Source organism: Apodemus sylvaticus, chromosome 12 (assembly GCF_947179515.1).
Source record: "Apodemus sylvaticus chromosome 12, mApoSyl1.1, whole genome shotgun sequence".
Classification (NCBI taxonomy): domain Eukaryota; kingdom Metazoa; phylum Chordata; class Mammalia; order Rodentia; family Muridae; genus Apodemus; species Apodemus sylvaticus.
This window is the reverse complement of record NC_067483.1, coordinates 100,835,827-100,852,056: the sequence shown is the minus strand read 5'-3', so window position 1 is coordinate 100,852,056 and position 16,230 is coordinate 100,835,827. Positions and strand designations below refer to the sequence as shown.

The 16,230-nt window shown below is 46.7% G+C and overlaps 1 protein-coding gene across 2 annotated transcripts in view; it reads right to left on the bottom strand.

The window, feature by feature from the left end:
* Positions 1-13,517, bottom strand: part of Lamb3 (laminin subunit beta 3) — a 42,086-nt gene extending 28,569 nt beyond the window's left edge. Inside the window, exons 1-3 of one of the 2 annotated variants that reach the window (XM_052200703.1) lie at positions 13,226-13,517; positions 11,682-11,741; positions 10,658-10,812 (exon numbers count right to left, since the gene is read on the bottom strand). In XM_052200703.1, coding sequence (XP_052056663.1) covers positions 10,658-10,812; positions 11,682-11,712 — 186 coding nt within the window. In that variant the 5' untranslated portion in view covers positions 11,713-11,741; positions 13,226-13,517. The other variant, XM_052200702.1, reaches the window with a different exon arrangement.
* Positions 13,518-16,230: the final 2,713 nt, after the last annotated feature.

Sequence of the window (16,230 nt, the reverse complement as noted above, 5' to 3'; positions counted from 1 at the left end):
GCCACCACTACACATGGTAGAGACTAAGTAGATTTTTTTTAAACATTGTTCTCCTCTCCTCTTCACCCCAAAAGGGGAGATCCCTCTAAAGCAAAGACAACCTTAGTGCTGAGAGTGGGTAGTCAATTCTACCCCTGACAATGGCTTCCTAAATCCATGCTTTGGCCACAGAGGACCTAGCTGGCAAAGACAGACCTACAGGCATTGCTTGAGGCATGAGGAGAATTTCCTAGAAATGAAAGACCTGTGTTAAAGATTCTAAAGGTGATTAGAACTTCATGTCTGTTGAGAGTCAGAGTATTGTAGATCCAGAGATAGAAAGGTCTGGGCTATCTTCAGTCTTACCCATCTTTTGCATTGTGCCCAACACCCTCTGACTAACCAGTAAAACCTGAATGCACAAGCTTAGCAGGAAGTGAGCTTCCACCAACCCAGAAGCTGGCAGTGTCATCAGGCAGCTCATGTGACCACTTCCATGGTGTAACTGTCACTTGGAATGACCTGAATCTGAGTTCCTAGACCACAGCAACTCATAGATGACCCAGAATAAGATCTCTCTGATTCCCTCTGAAGCAAGGGCTATGTTTGGTGCTAGTAAGGGCCTGAACCCCAGGAACGGTGGGGTGAGAAGTCAGGCCAGAGTGCGTACATCTACAGGCCTTCCCCCTTAGGCCTTTCTCCTCTCCTCTGTCCTTTTAGCTCCACAAGCCCATAGCAACCGTAGTCTCAGTCTCATACTGTGCGTGACCAGGTCTTGCTTCCCTCGGATAGTAACTATCCTGCCCCAGCATTCATTTTCATTTTCTTTCGTCCCCTCATGGGTGACACTTAACTCTCTTGGGACCCTTTGAAAAAGTTTACCTATGTCTCTGATATACCAACCTGTCTGTGCTGAGGTCTGAATGGTTGACCTTCCCTGCGGGAGATTACATTAAAATAAGGAAGTCTGCAGTGCTCACCCAGAATAGTAAAATTGCAGTAGTCATGAGGCCTGAGACCTTGGGCCTTTTCAGAGCTTGGGAACAAGAAAGCCAAGCTCAAAACCCTACAGAAAGAGGACAGTGTCTGTGGTGTGCGTGCGTGTGTGTGTGTGTGTGTGTGTGTGTGTGTGTGTGCATGTACATGATGGTCAATCTTCTTTGCCAGCTTTGCTAGGAAACAAACCTCTGGGTATGACCATAAGGATGTTTCCTGGCAGCTTTACTAAAGAGGAAAGATCTACCCTGAATGTTGGTGACACCATTCCACAGGCTAGCTTTCAAGACAGAAGAAAAAGGAAAAGCAAACTGAGCAGCGGCCTTCGTCTCTCTGCTTCCGGACTGTGGATGTGGTGTGGCCCGCAGCCGCATGCTCCTGATGCCACAATCTCCTCAGCCATGGTGAGTTTGACTCAAATTGTGAGCTGAAACAAACCCTTCCTTAGAACAGTGAATTAATGAAATAGACCCTTCCTTAAGTTGCTTTGGCCAGGTATCTTGCCACAACAATGAGACACTGTAAGTAGTGCAATGAGTGTGTCCATGTTAAGGTCTGAATGAGAATGTCTTCCACGGGTGTACGTATTTAAACTACGCAGCACCCAGTCCATGGTGCTGTTTGGAGGTTAGGAGTAGGCCCCTTGTTGGAGGAAATATGTCCTCCAGGGATAGGCTTTGAGGGTTTATAGCCTCTCCTCATTCCCTGTTCTCGATTTTGGCTTCCTGTGTATGGGTGAAACCTGATCCCTCTGCTTCCTGCTCCTACGACCCTGACTTCCTTGTCATTATGGACTCTTTCCCTCTGGACAGAAGCTAAAACAAGCCCTTTCTTCCTTAAGTTACTTTTGGTCATAATATTTTATCACAGTTACAGAGAAACTGCTAATACATACATACATATATACTTACATACATACATACACACATACACACACACACACACATACACACACACACACACACACAACCTCTACCTTGTAACCTTTCTGAAGGTCACAAAAGCAGACCATTTCCAAACAAGGAAAAACAGGGGCTAGTGTGGGCAGAAGTGGACACGTAGTGTTTATGAGCTTGTAAGTGCTGAGGAGGAAAGTATCCCCAACTGGCTGCAGCTCTCTTCTTTGCAAGAGACTAAAATGGCAGCTATTTGGCTTACACAGATAATTTACCTGGGGAAAGTGCTGTGCAAAACTGTCATTAAGACAAGAGATGATTCAGCTTCCCTCAGAAAGGGGGTGGGTTGGGGTAAGTAGAGCATTTGAGAAACAGAGCAGACACATGCTATCAAAACTGTTGGAAGCAGAAGCCAAGGCTGGAAGCATCCAGACAAAGCTCTGGGCTCTGGTTCTCGGCCTTGCGAGCCTTGCTCATAGGCAGCCCTTACACAATGGTCCCAAGACACCATGCAGTCCCCAGGGGAACCTCTGAGAGACTGGCAGAGACACCAGGGCTGAGCAAATGGCGAGTTTCTTATGTGGAGAAATGGTGATCCAGATTAGAGCCAGAGCTCTCCCAAAGCACAACTCTATTCCAGTCAGAACCAGGATCTCAGCCTCCACTCAGGGTTGACTGACTGTGGCTTCTCTAGCAGTCACACACACACACACACACACACACACACACACACAGAAAGAGAGAGACAGAGAGACAGAGACCGAGAGAGACAGAGACACACACACAAAGAGACACACACAGATACACACACACACAGGGGTGGGTGGGTATTATACTGGCAGCAGTAGTCCTTAGAAAACAGGGAAGATAGGATCAGGGTGGTTTGGCTTCTATGGGGTATATAAGTGGCCTGACAAGGAAGATGAGCTCACGAGATCTGTGGGTAGCGCTGCTTCTGAGAGCAGATACAGCCCCCAGGAGACAAGAAGGGAGGGAAAAGAGGAAAGGGGGTGGAAAGAAGAGGGAGGCAGAGGGAAAGAATAGGGAAGGGGGGATGAGAGGAAGGAGGAGTGACCTGAGGGAGCATAGGCACCTGCAGGTTCCATATTCATTCTGGACATGCTGCTACATAGTCCTTACAATTGTCACCTGAACAGGGTGCTACCATTGCTCCCTCTCATCGGTGGCTCAGGGGTAATGCAGAGGTGCATCAGGGTGGGAGAGTGTCACATATTATTTTATCCAGGCCTTGGGACTGAGGGAGTGCCTCTACAATGATCCTGCACAGAAGACTTGGGAGCTGGAAGGGGGAAAGCATGGGGTACACTGTCTACAACTAGGAAACTGCAGTGCGGTTCTGATAGAGTGTAGCCCACACTCAGAGACAGACCATTAATAGGTCAGGAAGGCAGGCTGGACCAGAAAGGCAAAGTGGGGGGAGGTGCAATGGGCAAAGATAGCTATGTCCAATGTCCATTGCAATGGTTGCAGCATGCAGCTGAAATCCAAAGAAGCCAGTGCTGGAGGCCCACAGTGTCCAGGAAGCCATGAAGGCAGAAAGGGGCTAGGGAAGGAACGTGCAGACAGGCTAAGACTGGCTTGCAGAGGAGTCGCTTCTTGAGGCCAGAAGCTGGAAGGGACACTTTTAGAACTGGACAGAATCCCAGCATGCCTGCAACTGTCTGCCATCCACCCAGTCCAGCTGAGGAGGGTTTGGGGGAAGGGAAACAGAGATGTCAGAGGTCACAAGTCCCTCTATACTGGCCCTCATTCCACCTCAAGAGGCCACCCTACCTATACAGAAGCCTCAACTCCAGGGATATACAGGGAAAGCAGAGAAGGGAGTGAGATGTTAACAGCCTAGTACTGGGCCCCGGGGTCCCCTCCCCACATGACCACTCAGGAAACTCAACATTTCCTTGTTTCCATCTGGAATCCAAACCTTCTTACAGCTCATGGGAATAACAAGGTACTATGATAATCACTTGACATATTTATATAAGATTCTTGGTGTGACGCCTTTCATACATTGTTCCAGAGAGGAGGGCTTGGGTCTACTCAATGTGTGGCTGAGAGTGGGCTCTGAGCCATCAATGCACCCAACATGGGACTGAGAAGGAGGCTCTGAACCTTCAAAGAAAGTGTGTGTGTGTGTGTGTGTGTGTGTGTGTGTGTTGTGTCTTCATCATTGAAAAATCACAGGTTTTGCAAAAACACAGGAGGGAGAAGGAAAATAGAAACAAGACAGAGGTCAGGAGGCACAGAAAAGTTGGTACTGTCTGCCCCCAACTCATTCCCAAACTGCAGCAGTCAAGAGGGACCCTGCAGAACACTCTGTCCCACACTGGTAAGAGAGTGAAACCAATTTCTTGCCCAAGGTCACACTGCAGCTGCCAGGAGACCTGGAACTCTACATCACCCACAAGGTGTCCCATTCTCTACTCTGCAAAAGGCTTCTGGATTTATTTCTTCCATAGAAAAAGCACAGAAATAGCTAAAAAAAAAAAAATTGCCCATCCCCAGGGTTGCAACAGTCTAGACTTCTCTTTTGCAAGCACCCTACTTTGCTCTCAGGAGACTGCTTATAAGCAGGACAAGAGGCCAGTTCCTGGGGGCTCTAGCTGAAAGAGGCAGAGGGCAGACCAGGGAGAAGCCAGATGTTCAGGCCAAGTGGAGAAAAGGCTCTCCTCAGAGGCTGTGTGGGAGGATATTGTCCACCATGGGGTCCTTACTTCTCTCTGCTCCATCTTCTGAGGCAAATCAGTCTCAAGAAGAAGGCAGAAGTCTCCCTCTGAAAATCCGGCCTAGGTTTAGTGGCACATGAGTTGGGAGAGATTTATATGTGGGCATCTGAATTCTCTCTACTGCCTAGAAAGCTTAGCACTGCAGGCTCTCCTGTTACCTGACCCACAGGGAGTAGTCTGTTACCCAACCTGGTCAAGGAGGCTTCCTATATCCAAGTGTGTGGCAATGGAAACAGCACATCTGTCTTCACCAGACATCTCCAAAGTCCTTACTCAGTTCCTTCTATGATTAAAAATAGCCACAAGAATGTCATGGCCTGGATGGACAATGAGGCAAGAGCACTTCAGATACCCTCTTTCAGATCCTGAGGACAGGGCAGCCTGGGAAAATGTATCCACAAAAACCCTTGCTTCTTCATCAGGGTCAAAGCCAATCATACACTTCTCTTCCCTTTTCTTTTTTCCCATAGAGGCTGCAGACACTCCTGACAAGCTTTCCCTGCCACTTTCTTGTACAAGCCTATTTTGAAGCCAGTAAAGTGGCTAAGGACCCTAGCTACTCAGGACAAGAGAGAACAAGGTGTTGCATGTTCAAGGCCAGTTCGGGCAACTTAAGGAGACTCAGCCTTGAGATAAAGAGTTAAAGTAAAGTTAAGCATGACTCACACTTTTAATCCCAGCACTTGAAAGGCAGAAGCAGGTGAATTCTATGAGTTTGAGGCCAGCCTGGTCTAAATAATGAGATGTAGATCAGTCAGAGCTATATAGTGAGATCTTGTCTCCAAAAACAAAGAGTTAAAGTAGAGCTACAGATGTAGTCCAGTATAAAAGTGCTTGCTAACTTGTATATGGTTCAATCCTTGGCAAAACAAAACAAAATTAGTCCAATTAGGCAACTGGGAGAGAGACAAGGAGTTAGAAAGATTTCAATACATGTAAATATAGGAGCAAAAAAAAAAAAGCCCCCAACTTGTTGAAGGGTAAGAAAAGAAATACAAAGTGCCTAAAGAAAAGGTTCAGAAGCATTGTGGGAGAATACCACAACCCTTAAAAAGCCAAGCTACTTTAAAATACCTTGCAATAAATCTAACTAAGGAAGCAAAACGCCTGCACAAGGCAAACTTTAGATTGACCTCACAGTCATGGTTCAGAAGAGCTAATTCAGTGAGAATTGCTCTCTTACCAAAAACAATCCACAGATTCAATGCATCATCAAAATTCTAATGCCACGGAAATAGAAAAATCAACATTAGAAACCATAGGGAAACACGAAAGACCTTAGAGGGCCAAAGTACTCCTATCCAATACAAATATCACTATAGGCAGTACACTCTTCATCTCAAGCTATATCACAGGGCTGTAAGAACAGAAACGGCATTGTATTGTTGCAAAGGCAGATCAGTGGAGCACATGACCCAGATATAGATCCACACAGCCATAGTCGCCTGACTTTTGACAAATCTCAAAAAAGAAAAATACATAGTGTAGAAAAGACTGCATCTTTTAGCAAATGGAGCTGAGTGAATGGGCTGTCCACATGTATGAGAAAGAGCCCAGATCCCCATCTCTCACACAGAGCAAAGATCAGCTCCGTGTGGATCAAAGACATTGATAGAAGATCTGAAACTTAAGGAGAAACACTTGAAGCTGTGGGCACGATCAAGGACTTCCTGAATAGGATTCCAGTTCCTAAAGAATTGTGGCCAACGATAAGAAATAAGACCTTAAGAAATTAAATAGCTTCTGTACAGCAAAGGAAATGGTTAAAGGAAGAGCTATCCTACAGAGGAAGAAAAAAATCTTTGCTATCTACACATCCAACAGAGGGTTAATAACTATTATATTCCAAGAACTCACATAAACAACAAAAATTCAAAGAACAATATCTATAAATGGGCTAATAAGAGACAGCTCTCAAAAGTTGGAATATAATGGCAAATCCACGCAAAGAGGCGATCAGTCTCCTTAGCTATCAGAGAACTGCAAATCAAAGATGCCTTCTAATCACATCTGTCCCAAGAGAACCATGATTGCGAAGAGTATAAACAACATATGCTGATGTCTAGTTGGAGTGCTGTCTCCTCCATTATAGATAACCTCATCAAACTCTTTTATATATGTATATATTTTAGGAGGCTCCTATAGCTGTGGGTTTCCACGTCGTTTTTCAGAAGGCCTTTAGAGTTAGTCGTCCCTCCCCATGTTCCTTCCTTTACCTGCCCCCTTGCCCTCCTCATTTAACCCTCCTATTGTAGTTTCTTATTTACCTCTCTGTAACACTGTATCCTATTTACCCTCCTGCAGGAGGCTCCTCTCCTCCCCCTTCATCCCTTACTATCTACCTAACCTCTGTGGGTAGTCTAAACGAAACACGCATGCCTAAAGCTTAAAAGCTAACATCCATATATAAAAGAGAACATGCAATGTTTGTCTTACTGGTCTGGGTCTCCTCACTCAGGATAATTGTTTCTAGTGCCATCCATTTACATCCACATTTTATTTCTTCTTAATAGATGAATAATATTTCATTGTATAAAGGTATCACATTTTCTTTATTCATCATTTGATCTAAACTAAGTTGTTTCCAATTCTGGCTCTTATCACTAGAGCAGCAGTGAACATGGATGAATAAGTATCTCTGTAGTAAGATGTAGGGTCCTTTCTAGACATCACATGCTTCCAAATAAAATGCCCAGTACAGGAATGGGTTACATCTTTTTATGTTGTTGGCTTAAGGGGTTTTTGAGACTGCCCCTCATTATTAATCAATCTAATGCTATTGATTACCCCCTCACTATCTGACAGTAAGACCCTATTGCTGATGATACCACACATTTATGTCATCAAACATAGAGAAATTGAGCTGGTGCTCAACTGGAAGCATCATGCATACTGAAATTCATAGTTACAAATATACTATACACATTACCAGAGCATAAAAGTACAAGGCTACAAGCCTTGCAAGCTACAATAGCAACCCACCTAAAAGACATACCCACCTGTGCAGTAGGGGCACATTGCTAATGAGACTAAGTTTTTCATTTGATTTAAGGCCCATCCCATGAGATAGAGCCCATAGAGGACACTACTAAAGTGACCAAGAGTCTGAGACTAGATAGCTCATGAGCCTTAGGTGAAAACTACTATTCTGCTAAAGAAAATAGCAATAAGTGACTCCTGATGGCATATAGAAGATTGCATAGCTCCACTGTCACCAGAGAAGCTTCTTCCTGAAGTAGATGGCAGTTAACATAGAGACCCACAACTGGACAATGTGCAGAGAATAAGGGACTTTGGAGTGCACAGGCCTGAATGAGATGCCTCTACCACACCATTCTTCTGAAGGCTCAGGAATCTATGCAGAAGAGGAAGCAGAAAAGTTGTAAAAGCCAGAGGTGAAGAACTTCAAGGATACAGCATTTTCTAGATACAACAAGTTTGACACACATATGAAATCACAGACTAGGACAGTGTGCACACAAGCTACACATATGCACTCACAGGGACTGTGACAGCATTCACTCAAGCTGCACATATAAACACACAGGGACTGTTACAGCATGTATACAAGCTGCACAGGTTCAACCTGGAGAAAACACCAGTGTGGCAAAGGGAAAATCACCCTAACCAAGAAGCTATTTGCAATAGATAGATGCTGGAAGAGAAAAATCAATTTTCTTCAACAGTGTGACACTGACATTGGGTCTATTAACCAATCTGCAGGCCAGAGTAATTGGCCAACCCAACCCAACTCTATGTTTTTGTGTGATTTTTGTTGTTGCTGTTTTGATTAGGCTTTAGGTTTTTCTAAGAGATAGAGAATATGTAGCTGGGAAGATAGGTGGGATCTGGAGAGGAAAGAACATGACCAAAATATATTGTATGAATTTTAACTAAAAGATGAATTCAAACAACAAACACCAGTGAGGTTATGGACAAAAAGGAGGGAGGCCTTTAGCACACTGCTAGTGGGAATGCAAACTAGTCTCCAGCACTACAGAAGTCAGCATGGAGGCTTCTCAAAGACCTAACATACATCCTCCATATAGCTCTAGCCACACCATTTCTGGGTATTTGCCCAAAAGACACTAAACCAACCCATCAGAAACACCTGGTGTGATGGTTTGTATATGCTTGGCCCAGGGAGTGGCACTATTAGGAGGTGTGGTCTTGTTGAAGTAGATGTGTCACATGGATGTGGCGCTAAGGCCGTCACCCTAGCTGCCTGGAAGTTAGTCTTCCACTAGCAGCCTTCAGATGAAGATGTAGAACTCTCAGCTTTGCCTGCACCATGCCTGCCTGGATGCTGCCATGATCCTGCCTTGGATTGAATAACGGACTGAAGTTCTGAACTTATAAGCCAGCCCCAATTAAATGTTGGCCTTATAAGAGTTGCCTTGCTCACGGTGCCTGTTCACAGAACTAAAACCCTAACTAAGACACCTGGCCATCAGTGTTCACTGCAGCTAAGTTGTAGAGCCAACCTGGGTGTTCAGCAACAGAGAAGGATAGATAAGGAAAATGTGGCTTTTTTTCTATATTCTTTGTTGGCTTTATTTAAGCTATAAAAAGGAATAAAATTACATCATTTGAGAGAAAATGGATGCAACTGGAGATATATCAAGTGAACTAAGCCAGTCTTGAAAAGATCAATATCAGATGTTTTCTCTCCTTTGTGGTTCCTAAAGTTTATATACAACCATGTGTGTATTTATGAAATTAAGTCAGAATTGAGATTATCCAGGGGGAGAACAGGGATAATTGAGAGGGAGTATGGAAGGAAGGGACAGCAGGGCATACACTCGAGATGTAGTATACACCTCTCTGAAATGTTAAAAAAAAATACAAAAGAAAGAGTGTTAGAGAAAGTGAATGCAATCAAAGCATAGAATACGTCCCCATGTTCTGCTTCTATCTGGGTTGCTGTGGTAAAATGCCTAGCAAACAGCAACGCAGGAGAGGAAAAGGCTTGGCTTTCAGCTGCAGGCTACCATCAGGGAAGGCAAGGCAGAAACACACGCAACTAATCACATGATTCCCCCACACACGTGCAGTCAAGAGCAGAGAATAATGAAGGTTCCCACACTGCCTGTAGGCTGACTTAGCACCCAGCCAGCTTCTTCTGCTATCATGTAGTTCAGGGCCATGTCCAGGAAGTGAATGATACCACCCACAATGAGATATGTCTTCCTATACCAGCTAATAATCAAGACAAGTCCCCTACAGACATGCCCAAGGGCCAATGTGATCTACCTAGTTCTTCCTTTAAGGCTCTATTCCCAATGATTCTAGGTTGTTTGAAACTAACCATCACAGAATATATAGAATGTCATAAAGAACTTCCCTACTTACAAAATTAATCTACACTAATAACAAGTATGTATATTATTAATTAATATGCTTGAAAGAAAAAAACAAGCTGATTACCCGACAGGCCACATTATCTGGTGCACTCACAGCAGTACTTACTCAGTTTCTTTCCCTATTATCAGCTGAGTCTCTACCTTTTTTTTCCATTTATTAAACAATCCTTAATGCTTTTTGTTTGCCAAGATGGTGAACATGGATCACCTGGAGTGACAGATACCACTGCCCCTTTACACAGGGAAAGTCACAGATCTACTCTAGTCTGTGACTGTGTATTCTACTCTTACCCCACTCACACTGGCCCAGAGATAGCAGCAACAGGGGGATGGATTATGACATACTTTGGATCACTCTCCGCAGCTCCTGTGCTTCCCCAGAGAGGTCATATTAGACTCTATATAACTGAGAAGTTGTTATGTATCCCTGTCCCATTGCTAAAACTGGAGAGGCCAGCATTCACTCTGGCCCAGACACTGAAAAGATGCCAACTTTATCCTCAGAGCTAAGAGGTTAATTCTGTATACTTCTAAATTTTTTACAAATGAGGATCTGGACTTAAACTCTTATGCCCTCTCCCAGAGCATAGCCCTTGACCTGTGCCTTCTACACTTTATCAAGTATCCCTATTCTGTTTCACCTTTCTCCTGTCCTGGAGGCCTTGGAAGGAGGACCTACCTGTCCATATTGAGTGCAATAGGTCTCAGGTTTGGTCAGTCCACAGGTAGATGAAGCTCGAAGAAGCTGAGTCCTTCCAATGAGCAAGTCCGCAACAGGTGGATAACAGGCCCCTCGGGAGCAGGCTTGCTGGGCACACAGGAGGCCAGGCAAGGCTGAAATTACAGGAGAATATTGAAGTGTGCCCAGAAGATGAAATCCCAGCTGGCCTCTCCAATATTCTCTCCTTAGGAGATGCTGTCAGCAAAACTGAGCCCTCTCTTCACTGGTGTCTATATGATGACCACAGTCCCGACTCAGGGGGGTAAAGGGGCTCGTTTCATATCCTATGACCCAAACTTTAAAAGGAGGGAAGAGCTGGGGATGGTAACACAGCTAACAGAGTGCATGAAGTCCTGGGTTCAGTCCTCAGTAATGCGTAACCAAGTACAGTGATGTGCAACTATAATCCCAGAATTCAGGAGCCAGAGGCAATAGGACTAAGAAGTCAAGGTTATCCTCAGACACATAAGGAATGCAAGGCAAGTCTGGGTTACATGAGACAATATACATGTATGAGATGTTCAAGCTATATTTTTAGTAAAAGGAAAAGGGGGAGAAATTTCAGTCACAGTAACCAGCAGTGATCCTAACATATAACCAGTACCATTTACATGTGGCTTTAGAATCAATCTCAAGACACACCATGGGCCAGGTAAACTCTGTGCCAACTGTTGGTGCCCATGTAGTGCCTTCAGGCCACAGCATGGATGAGACTGTTGGCTGAGCCAATGATGGGACATGGAGAAAGCGCATACTATTTTTCTCTGCACAGCTGACCTACTGAGCCATTACCTGAAAGCAAGCAGCCGTGATTCCCAGCAGAACAGAGGCTCTGTGGCAAGCTTGAGGGGGAGAGATGGGGACTCAGGAGACCACACATTACCCTCAGGTGAGGACAAGAAGACCCAGGGAGCCTCAGAGAGGCAGAAAAGCCTCTTCCTCCTGAACCATGGAGAGATGGGAGGAGGGAAGGGATGCTTACCAAACCACAGGAGGAAAAGTGCTGACATCATGGGCTAGTGCGGGTCCCCAGAGAGGTCACCTAGAACAAAGCAAAGCATCCTGGATGGTCAAGACCCCTCCCTACTCTTTCTTCATTGTGCTAGATCACTGTCCTCAACAAGTCCTTATCCTGGATCTTCACAAAGGCACTTCTTAGCAGTGGGCACATTTGAACCTGGGAGGGAAGAACCTGGGAGGATGCCCTGGGCGGTCAGCTTCCTCTTCTGAAATGTGTGGGAACATGGAGACTGTGCAGGAGAAGGGAAGGCATTCCATTGCAGCAGATAGCTAAAGGGAAGTCCCAGGCTTTGTTTCTGAAGAAAGAGTGTGTGTGTGTGTGTGTGTGTGTGTGTGTGTGTGTGAGAGAGAGAGAGAGAGAGAGAGAGAGAGAGAGAGAGAGAGAGAGAAGATGACAGGCAGGCAGACAGACAGACAGACAGACAGACTCAGGCTTCTCAGGGTTTCAAACCAGGCTTACATACAAGACAAAGACACCCAAGCCAAGGGTTCTGAGAAATTCTAGAGGCAGGTCTTTTCCTGGAATGAAAGGGTCTCCAGGATTACAGGGCCACAGTGAAGGCGAAGGTGTGATAGTCACAACTCAAGGAAAATCAGGCTGCAGAAATGCTATGGGAAGAAGAAGGATCTTGAAAAGACCGACGGGTGCCTTGGGAAGAGGTGAGGTGGCCCTGTGGGAAAGCATGGGTGCTGTGGGGAGAGGTGGGGTGCTGTGGGGAGTAGGGTGCTGTGGAGAGATGTGGGCCCAACAGTTTTAAGAAAAGAAAGAGATGACTTCATCTGCACCAAGAGCAGCTCTAAACGTCTCCAGTTCTGAACAAAAGCACGGAAGGCAGCTGGAAACGGTGCAGGAGGCAGGCCTACCTCAGAGGCATGCACCACCCTGGAAACAGTGCAGGAGGCAGGCCTACCTCAGAGGCATGCACCACCCTTCCTCTACCGGGGATCAGACACTGGTCTGCCCAATGACAACCAAGCAGCTGAGGAAGAAAGATGGATGGTGGTCAGGCAGAGGGGAGCCAGCAGCCTTTCTGCCATTACATCCCAATGCTTTGATGTCCTTCCTCCATTGAGGGCCAAAGACAGAAAGCATCTCTGACTTTTCCCGGTACCCTCTGCACTCCTGCCCCAGCTGAAAACCCACCAAGAAAGAGGCTGAGCAGAGCCGGACCATTCCTCCCACCTTGCCTCTGGACTAAGCCCAGATTTTAGCTGCTTTCTTCTAAGTTGCTGGGAGCTTATCAGCCATGAGAAGCAGTTCAAACAGCCACAGATGTTTACCCAAGTGCACTCAGGTGAGCTCCCAGAGGAGTGCTGCATGGGCCCTGTAAGCAGCCTTGGTCCCAGGCCTGCTCCATCCTACCCCCACAGGACAGGTAAGGCAGAAAATCTACCTCACCCTGAGCTCCTATGCTCCCCTGCCTTTCTTCAGATCCCTCTCGGAGAGCTCCCTGGGAATGTGGGGGTCCCCTCTCTTGGCTCCACAGTTTTAAACAACAGCCTCACCTCTGGAGACTCCCTGGATGGGTGTAGCCCCACTGCTGGCAGCCTCAGGAATCTGGCAGCTGCCACGCCCATCTGACATCACTGCACCCCCACCCTCAGGACAGGACTAGGCAAGTGGGTTGGTCTTGAAGGCTTCCTGCCCTTAGGTGTCTGGAGGGCTGAAAGGTTCTGGAAACAGACAGCAGCAGAGGCTTTAGAGATATCAGGGAGGGGGTGTCCTGGGACAGGAAAGGGCCCAGGCACTGGATCTGGCACCTTCCCAAGTCTAGTAGAGGTCAGCTTCCTCTTAAGTCCCAGACTACCTGGACAGAAGACCAACCAGGCAGGAGACACACAGCATGCAGTAGACTATGTTAGGGTTTGGGCATGTCACTGGGCTGGACAGTATAAAACCCAAATATTCAAAACCCCGGAAAGCACCATATCATCCCAAAGGAAAAATGTGGAAAATCCCAAGTTCCAGGGAGTTTTGTGTGTGTGTCGAGGGACAAAGTGGGGGGGGGGGTGGTTAGGGGGTGTCTTTAAAAGCTCAGGAAGTGGACAAAGCTCAGTTCTCCCACAGAGGTTGAACAGAGCAGCCTGCACCCTGAGCCTCCAGCTCCCTTGGCACTGCTGGCGAGGAGCCCCAGGACAGGTAACTGCCTGTGAGTCACTGCCCCAGCTGCTCCTGAGCCCCACCCTCCTGGGCAGGAATGCCAGCCTGCAGGGCCAGGAAACAGACCTGACTAGGGGTGGGAGAAGGCTGAGAGGCACAGCTAGGCTGCTAAAGCCAAGGCAGACTTCCCCTGGCACCACTCAGGCCCAGGAACACAGTCCCTTTGTGGGGTCTCACAGGCGACAGGCACTAAGTGCAGAAACAGGACCAGGAGGAAAGGCTGGTCAAGGATGCTTCCTCTTCAGGTTGGGTCAGAGGGTATCTCGGCAAACCTGGAAGGTCATGATTCACTGTTTTTTGTTTGTTTGTTTGTTTGTTTGTTTGTTTGTTTTTGAACACTCTTGCCTCAAAGTCACAATTTGAAGGAGACTCTGTTTTTCTAAGACAGGGTTCTACATACCCTAGGCTGACCTCAAAGCCACTAAAAAGTGAGCAATGACCTTGGTTTTCTGATTCTCCTGCCACCACCTCCCAAGTGCAAGGGTATGCACCACCATGCACAGTTTCTATTATGCTGAGCACAGAACCAAAGGCTTCATGTGTGCTGGGCCAGCACTCTACCACTGAGATACACCCCTAGCTATAAGCAGGACTCTGCAATGTCCCTATTCCAGTGTGCCAAGGTTTCCTCTAAATTAGAGCGATATGCCTGAGATCTCTTAAGTGAAAAGTAGGAGGTTCTGTGGACTGAACTGGATATGCCTTACCCTGAGCTTCAAATGTAGCTGAAGCTCAGATGGAGAAATCCTGCAGTTAGAAAACAGACAAGGGGCTGTTTAGAGGCATAGCCAGTGCTCCAGCAAGAGGGTGGGGCAGCATTCTGATGGAGTCTGGTTCAATTCTGCAAGGTGAGTACATACAGTTTCTGTCATCAGTCCTTGAGGGACACAGTGAGACCTCCATCAGTTCTGGCAGGGAGGGGTCAATTTTGATAGCCTGGGCTTTGAGAACCCACCTCTACCACTTGATCTATCTCATTTCTACTCCCCACGTCTAGACTCCCAGAAATCCCCCCTTAACCAGCGGATATGACAAAGAGCTCAATAACAATTAGTTCAGCCTGCAAAAAAGCTTAGGTGTGGAAGCCCTGATCCCAGAGGAGGAGAGGGGAAGAGGGATGGGCCTCACTGTGAATGGCTAGCCCCCCTCCTTCCCTTCCCTCCCACTCCACACACCTTTCTGATCCCAGAAGCCCAGGTAAATAAGTATTTGGCGTCTCAGCCTTTGCAAGCTGGGGCAGGTCCCAGGTTTGGCTTCATAGGAGACAAACATCAGCTGCTCTGCAAAGACCTCCCACACAGAAATGTTCCAGAAGCTGTTTCTGCAGCTCTCGAAGTGTAGCCCACTCTTGAAGGACACCAACCATTCCAAAGAACCCCCCAGAATTCAGGTCACCTGCCACAGGCTTTAGAACATCAGAGCCCAATGTGTCCAAAGATTAAGTATGTAACACAGAGCCTGCAGCTCCATGAAGGTCTGCCTGGGGCTACAAGCTGCTGGGGTGTGGCCTGATCGCCTCAGCTCCTGAGTATGCTTGCCTTGATCTGACCCTGCTGGTAAACTCCTGCTTCAGAATGGTCACCTACCCCAGACTACCAGACTGTTAGAACTTTGCTCGGGAAAGTGAAGTTATCCTAGGCAAAACTGGTTTGTTTTGTTTTGTGTTTTGATTTTTGCATCCATACTAGCAACTACCTATCAGCAAATTCTGCTGGTTCTATGTCCAAAAGTAACCAGACCTCTACCCCTACCCTCAGCTGCCCTCCTGGCAGAGCTGCTCTACCCAACACTACCCACCGGTCTCCAGCCTGGTCCACAGTCAAAGCCTAACACAGGAAGTCTCCAAGAGATCCGTGCTGACTACTGCTCGGTTCCCTACCACTCAAGACCAAAGCCAAAGTTCAAGCAGGCTGAGGTCCTCTGTGGTCAGAACTCCTCCATTCCTATTCCTTCCCCCTCTCTGCTCTTGCTCCAGGAGTACCGCCTCCGTGCTAGGCCTCCAGACTGTCAGGTCTGCTTCTGACATATAACCTTTGTCCCAGCTGCTCCAGCTGCTTGGGGGGCTCATCTCTTGGACACCTTAAAACTGCCACTCACCATTTTCAAGCCTTTCTTCTAACCCTGAGTCTGACCACCACATTTAAAATTACAACCATCTTCCCTGTCTGGTATCTGCTCCCAACCTCACCTGACCAATGCTGTTGTAGGATTTTAAGTATTTTTTTAAACTGTGTGTGTGTGTGTGTGTGTGTGTGTGTGTGTGTGTGTGAATACAACCTTCTCACCAACTATCTGTTTCAAGGTCTCTTGTAGCTTAAGCCTGCCTTGAATTTGATTTATAGCTGAGGAT